At 35.9% G+C, this 27,713-nt stretch overlaps 1 protein-coding gene across 1 annotated transcript; it reads right to left on the bottom strand.

The window, feature by feature from the left end:
• Positions 1–7,128: 7,128 nt before the first annotated feature.
• Positions 7,129–27,183, bottom strand: LOC149081230 (very long chain fatty acid elongase 7-like). Its single transcript, XM_089238063.1, has 7 exons — positions 26,865–27,183; positions 19,307–19,497; positions 16,266–16,346; positions 14,954–15,010; positions 14,202–14,307; positions 12,803–12,939; positions 7,129–10,351 (listed from the first exon to the last, which is right to left on the bottom strand). The coding sequence occupies exons 1-7, from the start codon at positions 26,923–26,925 to the stop codon at positions 9,944–9,946; spliced, it is 1,041 nt and encodes a 346-aa protein (XP_089094189.1). The 5' UTR covers positions 26,926–27,183; the 3' UTR covers positions 7,129–9,943.
• Positions 27,184–27,713: the final 530 nt, after the last annotated feature.

The raw sequence follows: 27,713 nt of genomic DNA, 5'->3' as shown, positions 1-27,713 counted from the left end.
GGTCTGTAGGGGACTTATCAATAGGGAGAATTGCTAGTTTGTGGGCACCTGAACTAGCAAAGTTTTTTTTTTCGTTTTTGACACACAAAGATGCCATTAAGAATATTTCATATTTTCAGAAAGGGTGGTTGATGACGTAAGAATCGTCCAAACCCCCACTCTCCTGGTCATTAGCATATCAGAAACCGCCTCCCCATCATCGATGCTGACGTCATACTTGAATGACCCTAACACCAATACCGCACACAGATAACAATTCCACCGAACGAAATCAAAACAAAGAAGGTGTAAAGCAGTTTTATTTGTTTTTCTTCCAAACACTTTTCATGAACATTTGATTCATAACAAGTTCGCTAAATTGCATTGCCAAAGGAAAGAAAAATAATATAAATTTTTCACAATAAGTTAACATTTAAGCATGTATCGAAACATTGATATATTTTCAAATACAACCAAAGTTTTAAGACATTTAATAATGATATTTTTACAGCACGATTTTTTTTCTTTTTATCTACAAAATGTGAGAACGATTAAAAGCGAGACGAAGAAATACTTAAAAAGCCCACTTTGATTCTCGATTAAATATAAATATATATTTAAATTTTTTGTCACATGTAAGACGTCTGGATTTTTTTTTTTGGCTCTAACCCGTTAATAATTTTAAGCTATTCCTCAGGCTTAAAAAACTGGCAGTAGTGAAGGAAAGAGCCAAAACACACACACAAACATCATGACGACGATTACGAGACTTGAATTAACCAATGGATTATTATACATAGTCCTTTTTAATGCTGGAAATCAGACAACTCCCGACACCCAACCAATCACCAAAAGTGTGATACACGTTTTTTTTTTAATTTGAAGGGAAATAAAATTAAAAACGTTCGATTTTGCGACAGACAACTAAGAAAACAACTCGCAAAGACCAAGTGGGTTGTATAAGTACCTAAACCATATCGTTAATGACTTGCATAGAAGACTGTAGAATGTTTTCGCAGCTGGTGTCAAGGTGAGGAAGATTCCAAGTCGGATAGCTGTGGGGTCCAGAGGGATCTACGACTTTCCATATTTTGCATCCGTAACCCACAGTACGTATCTTCAGTGGCGAAAAGAGTGGTTCTTCTAAGCTAGGTGGTGCACAACCTGTGAAAAAGTCTGTTATGGCTTCTTCCCATCTTTGTTCCCGAATTGTGTTTTCAAGAAATATGTACCATACAAAATTTTCTTAAATACTATTTATACCGATGGCTCTCAATGTCAAAGCCACATGGGGAAGGAGGCTGTGGGTAAATATGTTGTTTTTGGGCTTTTGCATATAGTATTGAAGCAGAAGCATATTTATGGGCTGTCCATGAAATACAAAAGGCAGCTAATTTTTGGGCCCCTGAAAATTTGTTGTCTGTTTTGTCCATGCGGGAAACAAGCCCTACTCTGGGGTCCTGAGTAGGGCTGGTTCAAAGAGTCTCAACCAAAGAGTCCTGGTTCAAAGAACAGCACGTGGGAAAAAACCAAGTGAAGAAAAACATGACAAGAAATCCACTCATATAAAAAAGAGGCTCAATACTCAGATGATGAGACCACAGAAATGAAAAGAGCAGGGCCCGATTTCTGAATGGGCAAACTGGGTGTGCGCCCATAAAATGCAGACAACATATATTCATTAGCTAACGAAACATCTTTGACCTGCTTCAGGAACAACATAATTTCTGCTTTGCCCAGGGCCCCTCATACCAGTCAAGTCCTGAACATGAGTCCGAATCGGGGGGGGGGGGGGAGAAATCAGAGTGATGTTCTGAGGGCATTCTGCCTTGCTGGAAATACTAGTTCCAATTCACGTATCTAGTTCAGAAAACCATATAGAACCAGATCTCATTATCAGGTCGGTCCCCCCCTCCTCCAGGCGGCCATACCAGGGTGGAATTACGTGTTAAAACAGTCCTGCCACGGATGGGAATGTTGCCTGACCCTTTGCTGTATTTGAATTTACGCTTGCCATTAGTAACATAGCATTTGGGTGGGACAAAGTGAGAGCCCTTAGTTCTTAACAGGGACTCCCTTGGGAATTCTTGTGAGGCTTCAGAATGTCTGTGAGCTTAGATGGAAAATTTTGTTTTGCAGTATCATGTGCCGAATATTATTCTGTGAAGGGATCTGTGACCTTCATCTTACTGGCAAAGAAGTCGGGGGGGGGGGGGTTCCAGGCCTGTGTCTTATTTACACAAAGAGTCAGTGGAACACAAAAGCTTAAGAATAAGAACCTTAGACAGATGTTTGCCGCAGGCTTCAAGTGCATGAAAAGTATTCTCTAAAGGAAGTATCTGGAAAATATTTTAATTTTGAAGACCTTCCAGACGAAGGTGAGATTTTGAAAAAATCTATTAATTCTTGCCAAATTGGAGCGATTTTAACTTATAGATGATGCTCGGGAATTAATAAACCTCTTTGTAAGTTGGGGAGTGACTGTATTCATCACTCTTTGTGTGTTTGTTAATATAGCTTAATGGCAAAAGGGGGTGGGGGCGGGAGTAGAACCATACAGTTCCAATTCAAAATCTCATTTTGAAAAATGTAGTCAGTGGCCCGAAAGCCATAGCCAGATATTCCGCCACAGACCTAAATAAGGTTGTACACCTCTTGTTCTAGGGCACTGTCTGGAAGATAACAGGCTGGAGTTAAGCTGGTATTTGACCCACTCCTGTGAAACGGCATCTAAAAATGAGTGGATGTTTAGTGGATGTGTAATTATCACCGGTATATTTTTATAGATCTGGTATTCGAAATGCATGCACTCATATTTGGACATCTGGTGTTCGACACATCTTTTTGTTCTTAGACATCTGGTATTTGACACATCCTTTCATTCTTAGACATCTGATATTCAACACATCCTTATTTTTAGACACCTGGTATTCAACACATCCACTCATTCTTAGACATCTGGTATTTGGCACATCAACTCTTGTGACCAGACGTCATTTCAAAGGAGTGGATTCATCAAATACTAACGTAACTTCAGCCTGTCGGAAGAGATAACAAACTGGAGTTATGCTAATATTTAACTTACCCACCCACTCCTATCCTGATGGAACGATGTCTATCAATGAAATTAACAAAACATTTCCGAAGTCAGAATTCCTCTATTCAACATGGAATCGTCTCACCTTCACGACAACTATCACTGCGACTAAGCACATCTGATAACTTAGAATTGGTTTGGAATACATAAAGGTGTAAAATAATAATAACGCATATAAATTGTAAGCGAAAATGTGATGACGGAAACATGGCAGTCTTAACGGAATATAATGAAGCAAAAATAAAAAAAATGAGTACATAACTTCCTGAGTTATCCCTACTTGCATTTGTTATTTTGGAAATGAAAATACACATGAAAAAAAAAATCAATTTACAGTAAAACCTCTCCAGAAAAATCCCCCGCAACATACATTGTACAAAAGCAAATATACAGCTAATGCACATATACTTCTTCAATGGTATATAATGTTGTAAATAGTAAAATATGTTCTATGCAAATTTTGAATACAGTCGAATATGCCTCTTCAAGTGTGAACGAAACACCTAATATTTACTTTGTACATTCATACTTCAGTCTAGAATCCATTTACAGAGGTCAAACTGTATTCAAATAATTTTGCATTCGGCTGTATACAGACTTTATATAATGGCTAACAATGCAGTGATATTGCTTAGGGAAAATTTACAGCAAGGATAGTGAAAATGTAGCTAAACATTTTCACCACTTCATTAGTATGAAAACGTGTCACAGGTCACATAAGTGGCAGCGCTGTTGCAGGTCACTTAAGTGATTTATAAATGTGCCGTGGGCCACTGGTAACTCAAGGTGTCTGTGAATATTCTGCAGGTCATTTAAGTTAATCTGAGAACGTGCCACAGGCCATTAGTGATGTGGAGCTGCAACATGAGACACTTCAGTGATCTGGAAATTTGCCGCAGGTCACTCAAGTGCAACACTGCTGCGAACAATTTAATCCGGTAATGTGCAACTTAGTTCATTTTTGCAAAGTTAAGTTTAAGGTTACGGGCCGCATTCTTCTTCCAGGCCATGGGTTGGTTACGTATGAGTAACCAATAAAGCGAACAAAGAGACGTGCAAATTTGCAGGGGCTAAGAAGCATTTGCCAACGGCAGCAAATTTTAAAAGTGAGTGGTCAAGAAAATTAGATTTGAAAGAGAGAAGGGCGGCAAAATCATAAATTCGCCTATGACTGCTGGAAAAAAAAGTTTGCTCAGGTGTTTTCTGAATCATGAAAATTTACAGGAATTATGTACACCATTACTGTTTGTAACATTAGTTTATGAACATTATTTACTCGCAAGTCACTTACTACATAAAAGAGAAACTTTCATACTTTAGATATTTGTCGCAGGAAGGAATATTCCGCCATTAGGAAAGGTTTTACTGTACGTCTTTCAGAGGATTTAATAACAGGGGGAAAAAAGTAAAATAAAAACTGTACAAATATACTACGTATGAACTGATCCATATCGGACAACAGATTTTACAATCGCTACAATAAGCCTATTTTATATATATACAGACATAAAGAATCGATAAAAATTATAAATATAATTAAAAACAAAGAAAACAGAAATGCCCAGAAATCCTGATGAGAACATAAACCTCAACTTGGAAAACTTATAAGAAAATATACCGATCTCACAAACATATCATTTGATACCGTTTAACATTCTTTGTGAAAAAAAAAGACATACTTTGCTAAGAATGAAATAAATGTGTATATAATTATACAGTCAAACTTGGTTATAACGACACCTCGGCCGGTTAATAATCAGCATTTCGACTGATTCCTGCACAGAATAATTTATAAAGTCCTTGAAAAAGCAACCTCTGATATAACGAAAATTTTTTGTTGCTTTTGCGTGTTTTCCCAAGAAATTCCTAGAATTAAAGCTGATAACATTCGCGTATAATTGATACCCCTACGACTGAAAAGCATATATGAAGCTCTGGCTTACTCATTGACCCATGAGGTAGAATACTTTTCATTGTTATGCAACGAGCCCTCGGCTGACTGAGAATGTTCTGTTGTAAAAAATCCTATATAATAATGTTTTTACACAGAAGAGTTCTTTACTTAAAATTCTTCTAGATTGTTCTGTGACATACGTTGGAGTTTTGACATATTCCATTTTTCTAGGGCTCATTGATATGACCCACAAAGATGATATTCTCATATTTTCAATACAATTTTGCCCTACCCAACTTTTTATACAAAAACTATCCAGTTTTTCCTTTTGCTTTTTTTAAAATGTAATATACAGTGGAAGATTCCATAAAGGGTACTTTTTAACATTGTTAATGAGCCTCAATGTACAGTGAAACCCCTCTAAAGCCATTTATAAGGAAAATATCCTGTAAAGTTACCAGTAAGAGATTTTTGTTACAACCCGTTTACATAGCATTTAGTCTATGCCAGTATTCCATCCTTTTTTTCTGCAAGTCGACACGTGGGTTGAACCGAAGTTGTTGGCTCAAAATTGCTGACAAAGGAGCTAACAGTAGTCTTTGCAGCACAAGGGATTACAGGAAAGGTCAGTGTCACCCACCATTATTTCTTTGCAAAAAAGATGGACCTCTTTTGAGGGATATCTGTCCCTCCTTTTTTTCCCTATGGGGGTTACTATGCAGTTAATGATAACCAAAACAACCCTCCCAATCTTGCATGTGTAAACAGGACTTTAATCGCCACCCCCCCTAAGATGCAGTCACTCCTCTATTACAGCCAAAAAAGGTTTTTCTTGTTTTTCAAAACTGTTTAATAACAACTCTTTTATGGTCACCCCTCTTTTTCAGATGAAAATGTTTATTTTCCAGTGTCTCCAAAAGGAGTTTTACTGTATTTTACTACCCATTAATGGACACTCCTCTTTCGTGAAGAAAAGTTTTGGTCCCATTGGTGTCCATTATCAAGTCATGCCATTATAGTTTGCAATTTTGCTGACATAGGAAACATTTTTCTATCACTCCCCTCTTCTGTGGTTGAATTTTTTTATATTTTGCGGTGTCCCCAAAAGAAGGGGTTCACCATTCATTAATGGATACTCCTCCTTAGTGGACAATTTTTGGTTCCACTCTAGTTTGTATTTTGCTGAAAGTAAGAAACATTTTGCCCCTTTCCTCTTCTATATATATATATATGGATAATCTTTTTTATTTTGCTGGTGTCCCTAAAAAGAGAGGCTTTTTTACTGCATTTTACTATCGGACGCTCGTCCTTAGTGAACAAAATTTTTGGTCCCATGGGTGTCCATTATCGAGAGGTTCCATCATAATTGGCAATTTTGCTGACAATAGGAAACATTTTTTTAAATCACCCCCTCCTCTTTTACAGATAAATTAATTTTTCTCGTGCCACCAAAAGCGGGGTTTCACTGTATTTTGTTATCTATCAATAGACATATGCTTCTTTAGCGGACAAAATATTTGGCCTCCATGGGTGTTCATCACTGAGAGATCAACCACAATAGGAAACATTTTTTTTGTTACCTACTCTTCTATGGTTTTGTTTTTCCCATTTTGATTGAGTCCCCAAAAGAGGGGTTTAACTATCCATCAACTCCAGTTTAGTGAACAAAATTTTCGGTCACATGGGTGTCCATTATCGAGAGGTTTTAATATGATTAGCAATTTTGCAGACAATAGGAAAACATTTTTTGTCACTGCCCCTTTTATGAATAAATTTATTTTTCCAGTGTTACCAAAAGAGGGGGTTTCACTGTACTTTACTAACCGTTAACGGACATGCCTCCTTAGTAAACAAAGATTTCGGTCCGACGAGTGTCTGCCTTTGAGCGGTTCCACCATAGTTGGTCGTTTCACTGAAAATAAGAAACATTTTTTGTCACCTCGTCTTCTATGGATATTTTTATTTATTTCGCCGGTGTCCCTAAACCGAGAGGTTTTTAATGTATTTTACTATCCATTAACGTATGGGTGTCTGCTATCAAGAGGTTCCACCGTAATTGGTGATTTTGCTGACAATAGGCAATTTTTTTTTGCAACATTCCATGTTTATGAGCTCAGTTTTTCAGTGTTTTCCCCAATAAAATATGGTCACCTAAATAATCATAACAAAATTTCGACTTTATGTACATAACATTTGATAACATTTAATTAAAAAGGTCCACATTGGTTTGTAATGACAAAATTTCCAAAAAATCTTTGATGTCACTATAACAGAGTTTGACTGTACTTAATATTAAAAGCATGCATGATCTATAAGAGCGAAGTCAGACTTTTCGCACACATCTGGTAAAGGTTATTTTGCATATAATTTTTTGCGAAAAGATTTGGGAATGAACCGAATGCACAGTCAGATCGAAACAGGCGCAATATCACCGAGTTTAGTCACAAGATATACACATAAAACATATATATAACAGCCATCAATTAGAAATAGAGTGCATATATACACCTTATGGAATACACAGATTTACAAACTTTTCCATCAGCAACAGGAAGAAAAAACGCTAGGGCAAAAAATAACTTTATAACAATTTTTCTTCTTTTTTTATAAAGCTATTTTTTTCTCTTAAATTACAATACAATCTTGTGTATACATATATTAATATATAATGATAAATATTTGTGAATTCAAGCTTCTTTTTCTTTCGATCACGACAAATGACTTTACAATAAGCTTTTTCAGTCTCCAAAAATGACTAATTTTGTGCTTCTTTATCGATATATATGTATATAGCTAAAATGTAACCAATTTCCAAATACATTTTTTTTGTTTCCTGAAGCTTTACGGTGCTTAAAAATCAGCTACAATTATAACTGTTTCGAAATATATGATTCTGAAAAAAAAAACCAACTGTAAATTTTACACGAACTTTACAAAAATAAGTACTGTTATACTCTTCTTTAAGGTCCTAAAAACAATCGTTCTGCGATAGCCATACATCTAAACTACGAGATGCCCCCCAAAATACGAAATTGCGTAGCCTTATGAAATACAACAGAACTCCTTTAATCTGGTAAAGGCCAGCCGGAAAATACTTAATTATACAAATATTTTTTTTTTTGTTTCTCGGCAATGCTAGTGCGGTTATTATTAGTTTCAGCTCAAAGGTATTGTTGGAAAAATGTTCATGAGGTGCATGTGCCATCATAGTAGTACAACAGCGAGATTTCACTTGCTCCATTGCATTGTGTGTTCGATATATTTTTTCAACAAAAATATCATCTATTCCCATATACTTCTATTCTATCATAAAAAATGCATTATAAACTCATGTATACAAGATCACCGGGTAAGCATATCAACCTTCAAATTCCGATATTTGTACCATTGCAGGTCCATTGACAATAGCAGCATATCCTGTTTTCCTAATGCCTGTTTACCACACATCTTCGACTAAACAGGATGCATGGTCACCATACTTGCAAAACAAGATTTTTTCCTCAGATATAGTTATCATTAAGTTATTTTTATCAGAAACCTGAGTGTCTGAATGTGATCACATTAGTCCCATTAAGCAGCGGGGACTGTATAAGAATTTTTCCTGTAGATGGAGTAAAAAACCCGAGAGACAGCAGCTACGAGAAGCTTTCTCAGTCACATTGGTCAGCTGAGACTCAGACTGGAACTGGTTATTTATTACTTTTGAGTCGAAACATCTATAAACAAAAAAATTACCCCTAATTTCTGAATTTCCCATAATTTATTTTTAATGGTATAAAACGACTTTATTACGTCAAGATTCTATTACTCATATAAGACTGATTCAGTATTGATAACCGTATTTCTGCTGAGATAATGGTGCAAATAAAGTTGGCAATGAAATATAAAATTCGGCACATAGAATGTAAATGCTTTTTTTTTGAGCATCTAGATGTTAAAACACTGAGCACGAGTAATCTGCAGTTTTGAGCTGTTGTGCTTCGCAGGGGGAGGGAGGAAGATCACATCTCCAAGTGAAAATTGGCACCAAAAAATTACATGATTTTTGTGCACAGCTGGAATTTTATGAATGATTGTGAACTAGCGAGTGTAGAGGATAAATCCCTAATATAGCATTTCATGATGAAAAAATTACAAACAAATAAAAGGAGTGAATCTAAAGCATCAAACAATGTGTGACCGCAGTGCTATTCGTATGTATCCGATACGCACCATACCTATCCTGTCAGTTTTGTCTGTGACATAAGAATATTAAAGTTTCTCGGTACAGTCACAAACAGAGAGACTCGGATGTTATAGCTAAATGAAATTATATAATTGCCTTTATCATGGTATCACGTGACTTTCAAATACATATAAGAATGATTCTAGGTGCTTGGAACGAACTTTCTTAACCTTATATTGCGGTAACAGGAACTGTGATACGTATATTTTCACAATGAGTGGTGAACCAATAATAAAAAAAAAAAGAATACACTACAGGCCATTATAACGACCACACTTACAGCAACAACAATAAAACAGCCATTTGCATTTCTCTTTACTAAAGTATGGTGAATAACGATTTTCTGGGCATGAGAATATTGTGATTTATCTATGAAAAACCTATGTACACTGATGAAGTAAAAACGAATGGAATGTGCTCGAATGAAAGCCTCGCGAAAAGCCGAAATTCTTTTTTATTTTTGGCTTATACATGAGAACAACCTTGTGATGATAGCTAAAAATCTCGGACATTGAGCAGATACAACCAACCAGTTTTCCAAATTAAAGGAATTCCATTATATTATGTGTAAATATTCCACTGTAAAAATTACGCTCTGCCCACGTGGCACCCCTCACTTGATGCCATTAAAAAAGCTTGGACTCCAGCAAATGGATCGACCATGACAGCAAAAATTAAATATTCCCACAAGAGTGTTAAGAGCAAGCATTCATTTTGATTTAATTCACGAACTAAAATAACTTAATGCTCAGTCACATTTCTTTGAATGCCCATTTGTCGGATGAACCATGTACGAGTGTGTGCCATTTTTAGTGACGCCATTAGTATGAATATCCGAAGCACTGATATGGTTGTACTCGGTTCCGCTGACAAGTTTGTGCTCACTCAACCCATTATTCTTCAGACAGCCGTTCTGCTCGGCATGGTGACTGTGCTGTTGCTTTTTGTCCGACAGCTGTAACTCGTTTTTCGTAGAGCCATTAGACGCGCTACTTGCTTTTGCTCTTCTGTTGCGATAGGCATTCTTGTAGAAGTCCATGAACAAGAACCAGAACAGCACTGCATGGAAACCAATCCACCACATGAAACCTCGAGGGTAGTTGCAATTCATGAAGAGCAGTTGGAAAGAATGAAGAAATATCATCACGAACTGGACCTATAAAATACGAGCAGTGAAAAAGGTAAGTAATATCAAAAGTAGTAGCATGACCTGATAGGTTATGTTTTTTTTTTGTAAATCCTAATGTGTGTTAAAATTGACATCATAAAAATGGTTACTACGTCAATTTTGAAGGTGTCATTATATCAGTGTTCTTCAACCACTGAGCCATGAAACATTTCATTTTGCTCAATCCCTGAAGTCGCTACATAATTAAGGAATTAAGTTATTGTGTAGTGAGCAGGATACTTTTTGAACTTTCTATTCGCATAGCAGACTTTCAGGGCCAGAATTTATAATAAAGTTCATACCTTTCGGGGTGTTCAAGGGCTTCTTTGAAGCCAGCGTTTTGTCTACTACTGCGGTGGATATCTTCAGTGCAGTTTTCAACAAGCATGGAGACAAAACAATCTCTTAGAATGACTGTTATCCACTGACGTTTATGCTGAAGAAGTGGAAGGATCAGCCTCGTCCTCGCAACATAGTGATGTTGGTAGGACGTGGCGGCTTCTGATTGATTGGGTGGGGATCATTGTCTTCAATTCTTAATGGGGGATCAGAATTCAGAAGAGTTGGTTTCCTAGTCGTCTGTCGGCATCCAGCAATCCAAGAAAGAACAAGATCAGGACAGTTAGGAAACCCACTCTTCCAAATTCTAATTTCCCCATTCAAATTTTAAGACTTCGATCCTCACCCACCCAATCAGAAACTGCCACGTCCTACCAATATAGACACGGCACTTGCTGGACATCACAACGAAGAGGTTGATCCTTTCGCATTTTCAGCAAAAGCGCCAGTGGATAACAGTCATCAAAGGAGTTCGTTTTATCTCCTTGCTTGTTGAAACTATGTCTACAGCAGTACGGGACGAAACATCTGCTTCAAAGAAGCCTCAAACATGGCATAACAGCTCGAAAGGTATGAACTTTATTTCTGAAAATTATTCCTCCTCTTTCTGCTGGTCTGCAATTGCAAAACGGATTGATTCAGTCTCCACTCCACATAATCATGAGTGACAGTCGGTCTAAAGACTGAACAGATTTTTAGATTTGTAGATGATGCTTATGAGACATCAAGACTCATCTCAGACATGAGCTCACATCAAAAAATCAGGGCAGAGCAGCACCTGACGAAAATAGCATAAGTGCATACTGTGATCGTTGGAAAGTCAGTCAGCTAGCTGGTGAAAAGTCTTAAGACTTGTGACTAGCAATAGATGCCTCCTGGTTATGTCAACCACCAGTGTTGAAGAAAGTGGAAGAAGAAAAGGAAAAATATTACCAATTTTCGTATCATAAATGACAATATACGACATATGTTGCCTGGCAGTCCAGTGGTTAGCTTCTGACTGTGCAGGTCTGGGTTTAAATCTCAGTTCGGGCATGGATGTCTACTAACACTATAAAATTTCCTGGATAGATCTTACATATCTCTTTGGAATATTTGAGGATCACGTTATTATAAATAAAAAGTGACACTACATTATATACACATTCCCTAAAGAGCATTATCCAAACCATATTGATTCACAAGGTTTAAAGAAGCTAGAATACGACTTTTTAAATTTATAGTAAAATCTCAGGATCTGAAAAGCTTTTCATTCAGAAGTTGAGATAGAATAGTCTAAGGGAAGCATTTTTCCCCCTTGGAGTTAAAACAAAAATGGTGACAAAAATATTATATAACAGTCAAGGAAACATATTTTATGGATATTATACTGAGGTGAACTCGAAAAGAAAAGTCATATAAGGAAGGCAGGGTCGTGTCCCCAGTGGTGTAGATGGTATCATGCTTGCCCAGTATGCAAGAAAGCCTGGGTCCTGGCAGAGACAAGATGACTTTTCTCTCCGAGTTCACCTCAGCATAATATCCAGAAAATATTTGTTTCCTTGATATCTATATAACAATGTGTCTAACTTTTTTAAATATAGAACCTTCAGAGGAATGGAGCATGAGAAATCAAGAATGGGTACCCATAATGCCAGATACAGCCCGATTGTCAAATACTAGGGCTGGCCCATTCAACCTGCTGCAGGCAAGTCAGCATGACACATGCTGATGACTGATGCACCCAATAGTGATCTATGCTTAAGCTTGATTTCCTATTTGCAAAGTATTGATGGGGGCCCCTTATTGATGACAACCTCAATTAAACACTCCCAATCAAGAATCGCATAATAATGACTCGAATTCAAGCTCAAATCTGAGTCATCATATCAATGCTCTTTTCACGATAGGCAAATACAGTGCTCAAGACATTGGCTGAAGGCTTTTGTACTTGAATACTGAAGATCAAATTGTTCGATTAATCCAAAACACTGAATAAAAATGTTGAGGGGATTCATTAATACAGTCCAATTATGTGAATCTGACATAACCCCCCCCCCCCCATAACAGTGCAGTTATTTTTACATCAGCTCGAATGATCAATGAAAAAACTATTCTTACCATTTGTATCGTTGTCATGTACTTTTTCCACCATAAATACTTTGTCATGTGAGGCCCAATTGCAGCTAGCCCATAATACACATACATCAGGACGTGCACGAAGCTGTTCACAAAGGCAAAGAACGTGCTGTGACCTCCTGCAAATGGTAAAATAGATTTTAAAAATATCTGTGGAAAACTGCAGTAAGTTTTATATTCTTATATATCCACAGCAGCACCTTGATTATTTGAGCCAGTGTTTCTCAAAGTGTAAGTTACAGCTTCTAGGAGCATCGCCAATCTTTGTCAGGGCTGTTGCAGTGAGTGTGAGATATAGATTTGTGTGCCTAATTTATGTACACCAAATTTTGTCGAATTGTGGTATTGAAAAAAAAAGTAATCTCGTCGGACAATAAATTGGCATGACCTTGAAGGACCTTATCCTTTGCTATTTTCATCTGGAAATACATTGTAGAGAGGGGAAACTGATTCCAAGAAAATTGTACACCCCCTTTTTTTTCCTATAGTACTGTATGTTAGGTCAAAATGACCCAAAGCACGGTTCTAGGTATAAGTGCATATAGCTCTGAAATATAAAATGTGCAGAATAAAACTTTTATGAATTAATATGAATATTATATCATGAAAAGTCAAGAAATTTTCTTATAATCTACGCTTGTTTTCGAGAAAAATAAAAACGAAGTTTGATTTGTGTCAAATTGACCCACTCCACAGTTTTAGAGTTAATGCTGCCAGTATATGTATAATTGAAATGATACAGAGTATATGTATAATAGTTCATTCCTTTATGATGGTTTTTCAATTTTTCCAGTGACTGAAGAAAACCCAGGAAGTGCAGGGAATTATAGCTAGTACTGCATTAACTTTAAAATAATTTGTAACAAATTTAAAATCACACATAAAAAATAACATTCAATCTCATCAACTCCTTCGCTGTGCGTGAATTTTTCTGACAAAGTATTGTATATTTACTGATAAAACAAGTGTATTTTTAAACATCTTTCTTTGAAAACTGGTGAAAAAAAGCCAGCAATTGTTGAAAAATTGGATTTAGGGAGAAAGCACACCCATATCACCAAGACTCTACAGCAGGGGCACACAACCTTTTTGATTCACAAGCTAGACGTGAGCATGACACAGATAATGTAAATACTATCCATAGGCCATGATCTACATTACCTAATGTTTTGAGCAATAATATTTTTTTTTTAGGAACACCTCTCATAGGCTAAATGGAACCCCCTTCACTGGCCACAGGTTGTGCACCAATGCTTTATAAAGTACTGAAAATACTTAGATATAAAATCATATGCGTGTCATGACAGTGTATCAGTTTTAAAAATTTATGGAAAGCTGATAATTTCATTAATAGAAGAAAAAAAAAAAAAAACAAACAAACCTGGTGTGAACTTGAGACCAAACCAAATGCTCATGGGCATGATACCATGATGTGTAACATGTAAAGTTGAAATTTGGGCATACTTTTTACGCATCACAAAAAATATCTGAAAAATATTTAACATGGGAACATAATATCAGCATACCATTATTAGTAACATCAAAACATTTTCATAATTGTTCATGTTCCGAGTTTCCAAGCGTTCTGTATTTCCAGGATTGTCCTATATTTTAAATAAGTTATTGAGGAAGCTACAAGGTTTCATTTCCCTACAGGTGGGTTCATAATAGGGATGTAAAATACATTCGAGGGCACGAAGCCATTTCACTCCATCACAAAAAATTCCTTACTTAGAAATAATTTTAAATGCTAAAGCTACTTCAAGCTTGCTGTAAAATAAAAAAAAAAAGGACAATATTTTTGTTGAAATTTCACTATACTTATAGAAGACCATTTCACGGAGACCCTTAGATAAGGTGCTGCACAGACAGGTTCTACAGTAAGAATAAAAAGCATGAGCCTTTCCTCATTCTTGAGTAACCCCTCTCTTTTATTTTTCTTGCTTAGTACATTGACTTCATATTGAAACGTGTTTCACTATAAAATCAATACTTGTCCCTGAGTAGCGCCTCCTACCCCTTCCCTACAGAACTATGAATACCACTTAATAGACAAAAAAAAAACAAAAAAACCTATTTCAAGTTAAACAGATAATTTTTTTCATAAATAAAAATTAACAAAAAACAGCTTACCGTGTCTGTAAACTCGATGAATTTTGACAAATAGAACCACCAACACGTCCTTGCCATCTGAAAATAGATATATGGATAGAATGTAATTAATTAGTAATCACAACTGCAATAGGCTTATATGGTCAGGCTTTGGTATAGCATCACTGGAAGGCCTGCAGACTCAAAAGCTGGCGTTATAGGCAGGTTGGCATTAAAGTGACTGACATTATACCATACATAGTTGAACCTCTCTCTATATAAGTAGATATATTTGGACTGACTGAAAGCATGATATATACTTAAAGGGGGGGGGGGGGGTTCATCCAACTTGATCAGTTAATGTTCTTAATGACTTACATAGAAATGGTCTTAATGTAATAATTATATCAAATCTTTAGAAATCAACACATGAATAATGACTTGAATTGACAACAAAGAAATACTGCCTTGCGGCTGCACAGTTAGATCATCAATCTCCAGAACCATATTGCTCTGGTTACAAATGCCAGTGGGGAGCTATGGCAACATTTCCATTTCTAAACTACAGGTCTAGTATCTAGCTGTGACCAGGGTCAGGAAGTTTCTTCCGAATGGAAAAAACAGCGGAAAAAAATCGGCTGGAAGAAACTGATAAAAAAATTACGATATGGGGGGGGGGGCTTCTTATACATGAATAATATTATAGACAGATCTTAACTTTTCATAAGTTTTAAGCCCAAAAAAAAAAAAAAAAAAAAAAAAAAAAAGGGATTCCTTATACATAAGGGTTGCTTATGCACGTTAAAATATGGTACTTCATTTCGTAGTCATGCAATCATAGTTTACTGCTGTTACTAGAGGAGTTTATTAACAATAATGTTATTAATGAAATTTATTTGATATTATTTTACAACCAATGTGGTTGCATTAATTATATGTACAATATAATATAATATGTACAATATACAAATCCAACAATAATTAGTACACATTTTTCTTTTCTTCTGGTTTTTTCCAGTTTCTTCCACTGTCTCGAAAGAAACAACCCTGAGCATGATAAAAAAGGATTGCAAAAACTAATAGAATGCTGAAAAATGATTAACGAAACTCATGGGCAATCATTTGTCATTGTGGCATTACAAACATGTGAGATAGGATGAATTTTCCCCCAGATATGGTAAAAAAAAGAATTGATGATCAAAAAGAATCAATTTTACCTAGAAAATTAGCATATAATAACGTCACCATTTTTACTTCAATAACAAAGCAAAATTAGGGGTATAGAATATCAGCAGATACAGAATTGAGAGAAAAAAAACCACTCAAAATGTCAAGTAAAAACCATGAAACTTACACCAATAGCATCTGGATTATCAGAATAGTCCACAGGTTGACAAGTGTAACTGTACTTCCCGAACCAACCATAAATACCATACTGTAAACGAGAAGAAGAAAAATATACTTTCCAATTACGAATAATTCACAAAGAAGTGATAACTTACGAAAAATTCAATTCATACGATAGAGTGGATCCTGCTTCCTGCTCAACAAAAAAGCACACAACACATCACTTATTATAAGCAGACTCGTCCTTTCAAAATAAACATGCGCGCATGTACACATGCACACAAATTTGTTTATTCTCTCAGTAACTGAGTTTAATGTACTACAGTTTTTGGCTTCATTTTCCAATGTTTTTGTGTACATCCAAATTATTTTCTAAGTTGAGAGTATTTTTGGTATGTAAAATTCAGTTTATGTTTTAACTAGGGATGTGATAATAGAGGTATAAATATAAGAAGTGAATGGGCCAAAAAGCAGGGATTACAAAACTGCGTGTTATATCCATGATATATGTTATAAGTAGTGATGGAATGAATATTTGGTTCAGTCAAATTATGCTTAGGTATTCGGCCGAATTATCTGTGTAAATCTAAGCGCAACAAACTAACTAATCAGAAAACCATATTAATTGGAATTTTATCATTAAAGTGGCTCTTGTAGGGGACTTATCAATAGGTAGAATGTTAGTTCAGGTGCCCAATAACTGCCGAAAGGTTTTTTTCAGCTTTTTGGGCACCGAATAAGATGCCATTAAGAATATTTCGTATCTTCATAAAGGGTGGTTGATGACGTAAACATCATCCAAACCAGTCATCAAAAGTCAGCATAAATCGGAACCCCCCCCCCCCCCATCGATGCTGACGTCATATTTGAATGACCCCTGAAGAACATCTATAAAGAGGAAAAATAAGAAAATATGTTCTAAATTTTATGATGCAGTCGACAGTAAATAATGGTTAAAATTTTCTTTTAACTAGATATAAAATTGTGACAAATGCCAAAAAACAAATTGATTCAGCGAGTAATATTAAAATAAGATATATAATCGTTACATTTGTGTCAGTCATGGCAATAAAGATCTTTCAATTACCAGTTTTTAACATTAATTAAAATAATAAATTGCATTACTAATATTCAATATCAATCATTTGAAATTATGAATAATTTTATTTATAATTGTGATGAATATTAAGAAAGATGATATTCGGCTGCAGAATATTCGGTATTTAGCCAAATCACTATTTGTCCCACCCCTAGTTATGAGTGTACTTGACTGTATTTGAATCTTTTCGAAACAGAAAACAAATTTTGGTCATCAAGTCAATGCAAAACCGAAATTACATGAACGTTCATTTTTATCAAGAAAGTGGAGGGCAAATATTCAGGAATGTGGTGCTTGCATTCAACGTACAAATATATTTTGATGTTTATCCTTGATTATGCAGTGCCAATTCAGAGAAATACAATATATTACTACCAGTGCCATAACTAGCCATTCGTGCGCCCTGTGCAAGAATTTGTATTTAGGCCCCTTCTGTCCCATTCTTGGGCCCAGAATGGCCGATTTATGCAAATTCTGGGCCCCTACCAAGAGGGCCCTGTGCAGGTGCACCTGCCTATAGTTACGGCACTGATTACTACGATGAATGCTGGGATTTGGTCATTGCAACAAATCACAAGAGAATGCTCCATTCAACAATTAAATAAAAGATATAATTCACAAAATGAGTATCTATATGTCACTAAACTGCAAATACAGTAAAACATATAGATAATGATATTCTGCTGAGCAAGAAAAAATATCGTTGTATAGGGATAGTCGCTATAACGAGAGGCACCAGTTTAACATATGAGTATAGGTATTTCCAAACAAGACTTCCAAAAGTATCGTTGCAGAGGGATTTATCGTTATATTAAGTATCGTTGTAGCAAAGTTTCACTGTATCTACTCAGTAATGTGGCCTAACAGTTGATAATCTCTCTTGAGCTAAAAAAATTTTTTCTCCAATTAACCGAATTGATAAAATTAATAAAAAGCTGCAGGATTTCTGATTGGGGGATCGACTGGAAGTCAAGCTTTCATCTGAATGAAATAAGACTAGCAGTGGGTGTTCCTACTTTGTGACAAGTAAATCTGACAACCTCCAAATTGTGGGAAACCATTTTTCCATACTGTTTCAACGCTGTTCTGAATTATCACAACTAAATGTTATAAAAAATTTGACAGCTACAAAAATTTTGCTCCAAGATTCAAGGAAATATGCAGATGCAACAGTTTGAGTTGTTATCCTGGAAATTAATCGCTGTGAAATGGTAATTAGCCAATAAATTTTGGAGCCGATATTGCTATATGGTGGTGTAGCCTGGATATCCTTCTGTTTGACAGTTTAACAGCAAATAAGTTGTTGTAGTAATGTACAGCAGTGGTTCTCAACAGTTGGAAGCATGGGACCTGGCTGGTTTAGTTTTTGTAAGTGGAAGGTGTCCTCATTATAGACACGACTAATGGGGAAATAAATTGGTAAAAATGAAACAGGGAATCACTCACGGCCTGGTTAGACAGATGTCAGGGCCCAGCAGTTGAGGAACACTGATGTAGAGGGTAAGATTTTCACTGTATTATCATTAGACCATCAATATTTTGAGACTATGCTACTTAATATCTAGCAAGTATACACCCCAAGACTGCAATTATAATACCTTTCATGAATAACAAAATAATAATGTGATGTGTAATATCATATTGGGAGGGGGGGGGGGGGGGTCCCATCCAACCTTTTTTTTGTGAAAACGATCCTTAATTTTTTGGGAAGAGTAAATAGTTTAGCAGAAAGCAAAATAATCTAGCTAGTTTTGTACAAAAGAAATTAAATTTTACATTTATAATTTCATTTGTTTGTATTTTGTGAAGGTATGTTTCTCAGATGCGGAATTTTCTGAAAAATCTGGGAAAACATACTAAAATTTTGGCTGGACAGGATGGATATGCGTAATGATCATCCCCAATCAATCAGAATATATATACACACAAAAAAAAAACTTGGTACTTACAGAATAAAATATGAGAAAATTAAATATGACCATGGCAAAGTTATAAACAATCATCAGCCACCGTATATCCAAGGGCTTGCTGTCCCTCATCAGGCTTGGACCTAGCACCTTTACAACATACACATATGATAGACATATCACTAGCGTAGGCCATGGGCTTTGCATCATAGGCCAATCAGATACACGAGGATCTAGTAAAGGAGAAGAAGAAAAAAAAGTTAAAATTTGCATGAAGAAAAAAAAAAGATTTTTTCACTATATTGCAAAGCTTGACAAATTCCAGCTGCCACGTCACCATAGAGACTAGAAAATTGTTATTGGCGACTGAAATGTTCTGCATGAGGTAGCAGAATTGGAGTTTACGGGTGGTTAGGAAATCTGATTTCAAGAATGCTCTTCGAACATCAGACTCTTATATAGAACTCTTTTCTGGGTTAAGAATCATGCTTGGCTGCAAAGAAATTTGGCGCTGTGCCTAATTTTTTTTATTTTGATTTTTCAAGCTCTGCTATATTTTGTGCCATACATAGGAAAAAAAAGTATGTTAAATGTTAATTTGAATGAGAAAAGAAAATGTGGGATCTTATTATGACCTCGTGGTCACTCTAGCTATATTTGGTCAGGACTAAACACCGGAAGTTCAGGCAGAATGTCATAAATTACTTTTTTTTACCTATTTTCAAACTTTTTGGGTAAAAATGCATTTTTTGAATTTTTTCTGCCATAAATGCCTATTTTGACATTGTTTCATGTTTATTTGTGACAGGGCTGGCAAGTTTTTGCCTTAGTGGAAAAAAATCATGGTAAAATCCATCCCGGCAAAAATAGTTTTTGCCACATTTTTGCCAGTGGCAAAAATTCACAGAATTATTAAAAATTGGATTTATCTGTTTCAAATTTTATGAATAAATAAATATAAAGCCTTACACTTATGAATTTTTTATAGTAAATCTGGGTGATGCATATTTATTTTTATACCATGTAATTTTATAATTTTAACATGTTAAGTTTTTATATTGAAAAGAATATTTTGTAATTGAAAAACCAAGCTTGGTATGTCTTGGGTAAAAATAATAATTTTTTACCAATTTTTTTGCCTGGTTTTTTTCCCCTTTTTGCCACTGTCCCGGCAAAAACCCAACCCTGATTTGTGAATTATAAAGGTCATATTCTGGACGACTTTGTATTTGAGTGATTCTCAAATACAAAGTCATACAGAATACGACCTCTATAATTCCAGCAGTTGAAATTGGTCATTCCCAGCAGTTTACATTAATGCAATTAAATATATTTGATACTGAACTTTTTTTTGTCACTTTCAGCATAAATTCCAGTTTCTGAAAAGTCGCCCCACTCTGTTTTTAATTTTTTCACCAATCAATTTTTTTTTAATTTGCTTGAACAAATTTTCATTTACTAAGGAAATGTTTTTCTCCCAGCTGTCCCCAGTGCATTTTTCAAAATGATAATTTCTCACCTAAAATATATATATATATATATATTTTTTTTTTTTTTTTTTCTCAATTAATTATATATTTTTAGGGCCATTATATACTTTCATATTTCATCTTTTTCGCAATTTTAAATATTTTTTTAATCAATAGTTTATAGCCAAATGAAAATTTTCCCTAGCTCCCCCCCCCATTCCTGACATTTGGAAAATATTGGTTCAAGTTCTACAACACCAGTTGCCACCTATCAAATTTTGAGTTGAAAAGGTTAAGAAGAATGTATAGGAGGTAAATCCATCACTTGAATCTCCTTTTAAAGCAATTAGAACTAACTGTAAATTAATTCACAAATTACAGTTATTCAGGAAAAAAGAGGCGAGTGTTTTTATTAAATGTCCTTCTCCTGGCTATTTTCTTTTTGTGAGAAATGTATAATTGAAAATTATTTTCAATTTTTACCTCATCTTTCAGTTCAGGGACTTCTATTATTTATGAAAAGAACACGTTTTTTTCAACATGCTTAGTTTTTGATCAGTATTGCAAAACATGTAAAAATGTCTTTCTCCTGGCATTGGGTAACCAGAACAAAGGTTTGATCATAAGTTAAGACTGGAAAAAAGTAAACAAAATCCAAATTTCTTGGTTGCAATATCAAGCTGTAGTAATGTTTCATATAAAGACTTTGTTTTGAGAGTGCAACTCGTGCTCTAGCAAAACCGACGGATTAGAAATCTGTCCCAATGAAATTGACGGAAAAAAAGCGAGAAGCACATATAAAAAAATAATAATAAAATGCAGTTGAAATTATATTAAGGGTCCGAAAATTGCTTCTACTCACTCACAATCTACTGTTTTAATAGTGGATTATAATAACTGCATTATTAGCCAAGTTAAATTGATATTATCATGCAACCAAAAGAAAAAGTTTGTTCCCCCTCAAGATTCACTATTTAATTAGATCGAAAACTTAATATGTAATTAGCTGTCATGAAAAAATATAATACTAGTTGAAATTAAAGAATTATATCAAAAAGATAACATTTTTGTATGGAATTTAAAAAAAAATCAAAATAACGATAAATTTCTTAACCAATACCCCGAAAAATTATTCAGAGTATCAGTGGTAGTCCAAGTTGACATACACACACCAACATATTACGAGTGTCAAGCATAAATATCAAGTTAATTTCTGAAACAGGCGAAATGCCTTGTCGAACCTGGCTATCTCGTGTGTCAAATTTAAATTAATTTTTTCGATCGTGAATTTTTAAACAAACTTTTTGTTGTGACTATATATATATTTCATTTATTAGCGTTTGGAAAATATTGGAAATATTCAGTCCTAAGTAAAGTCCTTAGTAAAGAAGTGTCCCTACAAATTTTTTTGGATTTTTTGGTTGACCTTTTTTTTTATTTTTTGGCCTAACTTCGTAATAAAGACCCATTTAAGTATTCAGAACTACAAAACACATTATTCTTCTTATAATCTTCAATCCTTAGTACCCATTTCTATCAGAAACTACTCCCAGACCCATTCGAATGCAAATAGGCATACGTGTCCAAAAAGATAGGCAACTTTTTGTTATGCATAGAAATGACAAAGATGCATAGCCTTTTCACCTGTTTCACATTCGTAGTTTTCAGACAGAAACCAACATATGAAGAGTTAATGTTTGAAAAAACAGAATTACAAGATAAATTAAAATTATGAAGGTTTCGAACAGCTGGCTGGTGCTATGAATTTTTTTTAGGAAGGAGAGAAAATTAAACTGCCCTCGTGGGGCGAACACCCTAGAGCACTAGACTACAAAGGCAACAATTCTCATATTTCCTTATAGCTCGTGTGCATTGAATGGGACTATCCATGGACGGTCGGACCTAACTCAGGCGAAAGCTCATAATTGCAGACACTCTTCGATATCCATACAAAGCTTTTCAACAGATGGCTGATGCAAAGATGATTTTTTTTATTGTTCAGCACACAGACAAGCTCTAAGGAAAGATTGAGAATCATTTCCTTTGTAGTCTAGTACGCTCACCTGGCAAATGAGAGGACATAGGTTTGATTCCCTGCAAGGGCAGTTGAAAAGTTTCTCTTTCTTAAGAAAATTCACATTTGCATCAGCCAGCTGTTGAAAACCTTCAAACCTTCGTATGGATAGAAAACAGGATAAATCAAAATTATTCACTAGCACTTTGGCCGGATGGTGTTAAGGCATGTATGGTTTTGTTTCCGATGAACGCAACTCATGTATAAGAGAAAACTGGGAATCAGTTGAAAGTTTCTTCACATGCTTTGCACATCACGTCTTGTTCAGACATAGTACAGCATTGTAAATAAATAGCTGACCGGTCCCAAGAGCTCACCAGTTGACGTCATGGCTCCAACAGGGCTCTACCTCTAGGGGCTGTCAGGCCCATCATTTGGGGGGGGGGGGCCTGGCTTTTGAAAATACACTAAAAATGGTATATATATATATATATATATATACATACATACATTGAGTACATGTTCTTCCCCCCCCCCCCCCCCCCGGAAAAAGTTGAAATGACAGCACTGGGGGCTTATTTATTTTTTACACCATAAATGCACTGCAAACAACTATGGCAAGACATTTCAGACATGCGAAAATCATCTCTGGAGAACTTCAACGATCTTCTTTCAAATTGATACAGACCAACTGAATGCAAACTCAACATTTGAAAAATTTGAAAAGATATGTCGCAATTATGAAATTTTTTAAAATAATAAATTACTTTATATTTTAAACCAACGTTTACCATATGAAAACTTTATATTTTTCAATTATTCTTTAATTTTAGCATTTTGCATGACAGTTAATCACATAATAAGTTTTCAATTTAATATACTTTTTTTGGGGGGGGGGGAAAGCACCAACTCTCTTTTTTTTGCATGATAATGTCAATTTGACTCGGCTAATAATGCAGTTGTCATGATCTATTATTAAAACAGTAAATTGAGTAAGCGCAGCCAATTTTTATAGTCAGTTTTCGGACCCTTAACTAAAATGTCAATGCCATTTTTCCATTAATTATAAATATTTTTTTTAGTGCCTATTTCATGGTTGGACAAATCTCAAGAGCCAGATCACCATGGCTAGTAAAAAATTGGCACTGGCGAATTTGGTGTAGTTACTAAATTGCAGGCTGAGAGCAGCACAAAATGTTTGGAGCAGCATATCTGCCACCAGGAAAGAGGGTTGCTATGCCCTGAAAAAGTCAAAAGAAACATTATTTTGAACCTTCTTTCTTCAGGTAAAATTTTTTTCTGGATCCTAGATTTTTTTTGTGATTTTTCCAGCCCTGGCCTATTTTAGGCATTTTAAGTGCCTTACTTTCTGGGCTCTAGTTATGACCTAAGAATGACCATTGCTCTATGACTCTGGGTCATCACCCCGTTGGCGCATTTTTTTTGGGATCATTAGGGCTGTTTATAATTAACCATACTCTCCAGAGTACAATAAATAAGGGGAAAATATATATAGCACATTATAAGAAGATAATCCAACACGAATAATTACCTTATTTTTATATAATTACCTTAACATATGACACATTCGAACTGTCTCAATACATTTGATTGTTTTCAAATAAAATTTCTCGAAAGGCATCAATCTTTTTTCCTGCCATATATCGAACAAAATGACAATTTAAAAAAAAAGTTTTAACCAAATCATTAAACACAACCAAAAATGGAATGACTGCAATTAATAGTCAAAAACTGTCCTTATAATACAAATTAAATATTTGTTGCATTAGATGATATTATAAACAATATTAGACCCTAATGTCTTCATTCGATACAGATATGCAATTTAACAACTCCCGTTTCAGACGAAACCACATTTGTGACTCAAACAAAAGGAGTTCGAATTTTCTTGTAGAAATTTTGGTACTCATCGACCACAAAGAAATTGTGGATGAATTTTTTACTTGTCGCCCACACAGATACTAACTTAGCAAGCACTTTCGTGCTTACTCAGACAAAGCCCTCAGGCAAAATGAAACCTGTCTAAGATGGGCACTGTATGAGACAGAAACCTGTCTTAAACAGAATCAAAATATAATCTACGATTAATGCTTTCATTTACACCTTTATAAAACGGAAATCCGTCTAAAACAATATTATTTCAGTCTATAGATGTTCAGTTTCATACAGGTTTCATTATACAGCAACACTTGTCTATATTGATACTGTAGAGGCCCAGAAAAATATTGTTATAGACAGGTTATCGTTACAGACAGTTTGAGCATTTGCGCTATTTTCTACTGAATAGGAATTCTGTCGGAACCAAAGAAAATACGTTTTATGCAAGTTTATTGTTATAGACAATATACATAAGTTTCACTGCATAAATATTTTTGGTGCCCCTTCTTGGCTAGAAATAATCCTAGTTTTCTAATTTAACATACTTAATCTAGAAGCTTATAGTGCCTCATCTCTATCAGAGGTAGATTTATGGTTTTATCGCCTGTGGACTACACACCCAAGATGGTCTCACTGGGCAGTCAGCGGTCTGTCTGCGGGCTACACAAATTTGACTGCCTTTCTCTCGTTCTAGTCTGATTTTCTTAACCACTCACTCCTTAAAATCATCTCCGGAGAACTGAAACTATCTCCTTTAAATTGATACAGACCAACTGAATGTAAAGCTCAACACTCAACTTTAACTCCTACCCTCCATCTCTACTTCACTCTTTTGGTTGCTCAATGACCTGGTCTTTCGATTTCTAGGTCACTCCCATGTTTACAAACTCTGTATGGCACTCGTTCGGTCATTCACTGACCTACTCTCTCACTATATAGGCAGAGTTATGGTTTTTACCAACAGTTGGTTATACAAATTTTGCTGCCATTCAACCATTTGATTAATTTTCTTTTTGATCCCCCATTTAGAAAGTTTGCTGTCCTGGGCTATAGCTTGGTAAGCCCCATGCAAATATGCCCCCTGTACCTCATGCAATGCCCAAAGTATCTGAGACACCCAGGGCCACAACTAGGAGGGGCAGGGGCAGCTCTGGTGCCTCAGGCAATGGCCATCAAATCCACCCTTTAACTGCTACTTCTACATTACACAGGGGCACCAAAAGGCATGCTTGCTCAAGCTGTCTAGAGCAGTGACCAGGGCCGTCTTAAGAACATCATGAGCTCCCAGGGCTAATGATTTTTCTGAGGCCCTACCTGACAAATTTTCGAAAATTTCAACCCATTCTAATTTCTGTGAGGCCCCTGGACCATACCGGGTGGGCCCATGCGTTAAGATGGCACCGGCTCGCAACCTTTTGAAGCCCACGGCAGTTTCATTTATATTTGTAAGTGTGAGGCCCGATCTAACACACGACTAACGAAAATTAATGGGGGAATAATGAAGAAGCCAATCATTCGCAGCTCAGTATGGCTGAGGAAACACTGATCTAGAGTATACAGTGGTGACCCTGGTCGTAAACGTGGGCTATGCCCAGAGTTGCCTGGGTGGCCCTCGAGTAAGCAAATTTCACAGAGAAAGATTAATACCCGAGGCCTTGATGCTAATGCTGCACTGACGGAACTGTGCAGCTCAGTGAGATTACTCGTTATCAACTTTTAAGAATGCAACAGGATCTCAAAACGATAAAATTTTCATTACACAAAAAGTTATTTAGGACCCCATAGCATAAAATGAAACTACAGGACAGTCTTAAGAATATCACGGGGGGGCCCCCCCCGGGTCAAGTGATTTTCCAGATATCCTACCAGGCAAATTTACATGCTTATTCTCGAAAATTTCCAGATATTATTTTTGTGAGGCCCCCCCCCCCTCCCTTGAAATTTTCGAGAAATTTGCCATGCAGGGTCTCGCAAAAGAAATCACTTGGCCCAGGAGCCCATGATGGTCTTGAGACGCCTCTGCTTTCCCCCCCCCCTCCCCTTGAGGAGCCCTGGAGGGCCCATGACTGCACTGATCATATGTGAACTATACAATCTGGGCATATTAGGGAGGGGGGGGGGAGGAAAGCATGAGAATATGCATATGCAAACATATTGATCATACATATTTAGCGGAGCATTGCGTGCATAAAAGAAAATAAACAGATCAGGTTCATACCGGCGTTTTCGAATGTCTGGTTGTAAAAGTGCACGGCATTTTGCATTGTAGATGAAATCATCTCCCGGAATAAGGAAACGGCGAACACGATTTTAAAACAATTTCCACTCTTGGCTCTTCTCTTCTTTTATGAAGTAAAAGAGGAAACAAAAAATGTAAACAAGGGGCTGAAGAAGAAACAAAAATAAACGATGCCAACAGCAGCAGACACAACGCGTCCGAGCTGGAACCCCTTCATCTGCGATTCTGACAAGAGAGAGAGGCGCGGCATCAGAAGATCTTCTTCTTCCACCATTGATTGGAGCGCCACCATATGGACCACCTTGACATACTTTGAAACATAACCTTTCTTTTAGATAAGATGATTATAAAAAAAAAAAAAAAAAAAAATTATTGTCATTATTATTATTTTGGAATCTTCCAGACCTTTTTTAAAAAAATAAATAATTGTTTAATATTTTTAAATTAATCATAATTAAAAAATATAATTATCATCTACATATGTTCTGATCGATTACGAAACTTACGGCTGACCATACGAACCGTAATTTACGGTACCTTCCAAATGTTTTCCGAATTTTGTTTTTGGATTAATTTTGTAACTTCAACTAGGGCAGTGGTCGGCAAACCACGGCTCGCGAGCCACATGCGGCTCTTTGGCCCCTTGAGTATGGCCCTTCCGCGAAATACCACGCGCTTGGTATTTTGGAATTTTTGGAGCACAAAAATTCCATATTTTTAAAAAATCATGTTTAGACACGCATTTTGGCCATTTTGTTCTCACTCCCTTCCCCTCCCCTCCCTAATGAGTCATCTTTTTCGCGGGCTTTTGCCGAAAGAGAGTGAATG

This window comes from Pholcus phalangioides, unplaced genomic scaffold (genome assembly GCF_987345545.1).
Source record: "Pholcus phalangioides strain wild (caught in Gottingen) unplaced genomic scaffold, Ppha-v1.0 ptg000010l_1, whole genome shotgun sequence".
Classification (NCBI taxonomy): Eukaryota; Metazoa; Arthropoda; class Arachnida; order Araneae; family Pholcidae; genus Pholcus; species Pholcus phalangioides.
This window is presented reverse-complemented; position numbering and strand designations above follow the sequence as displayed.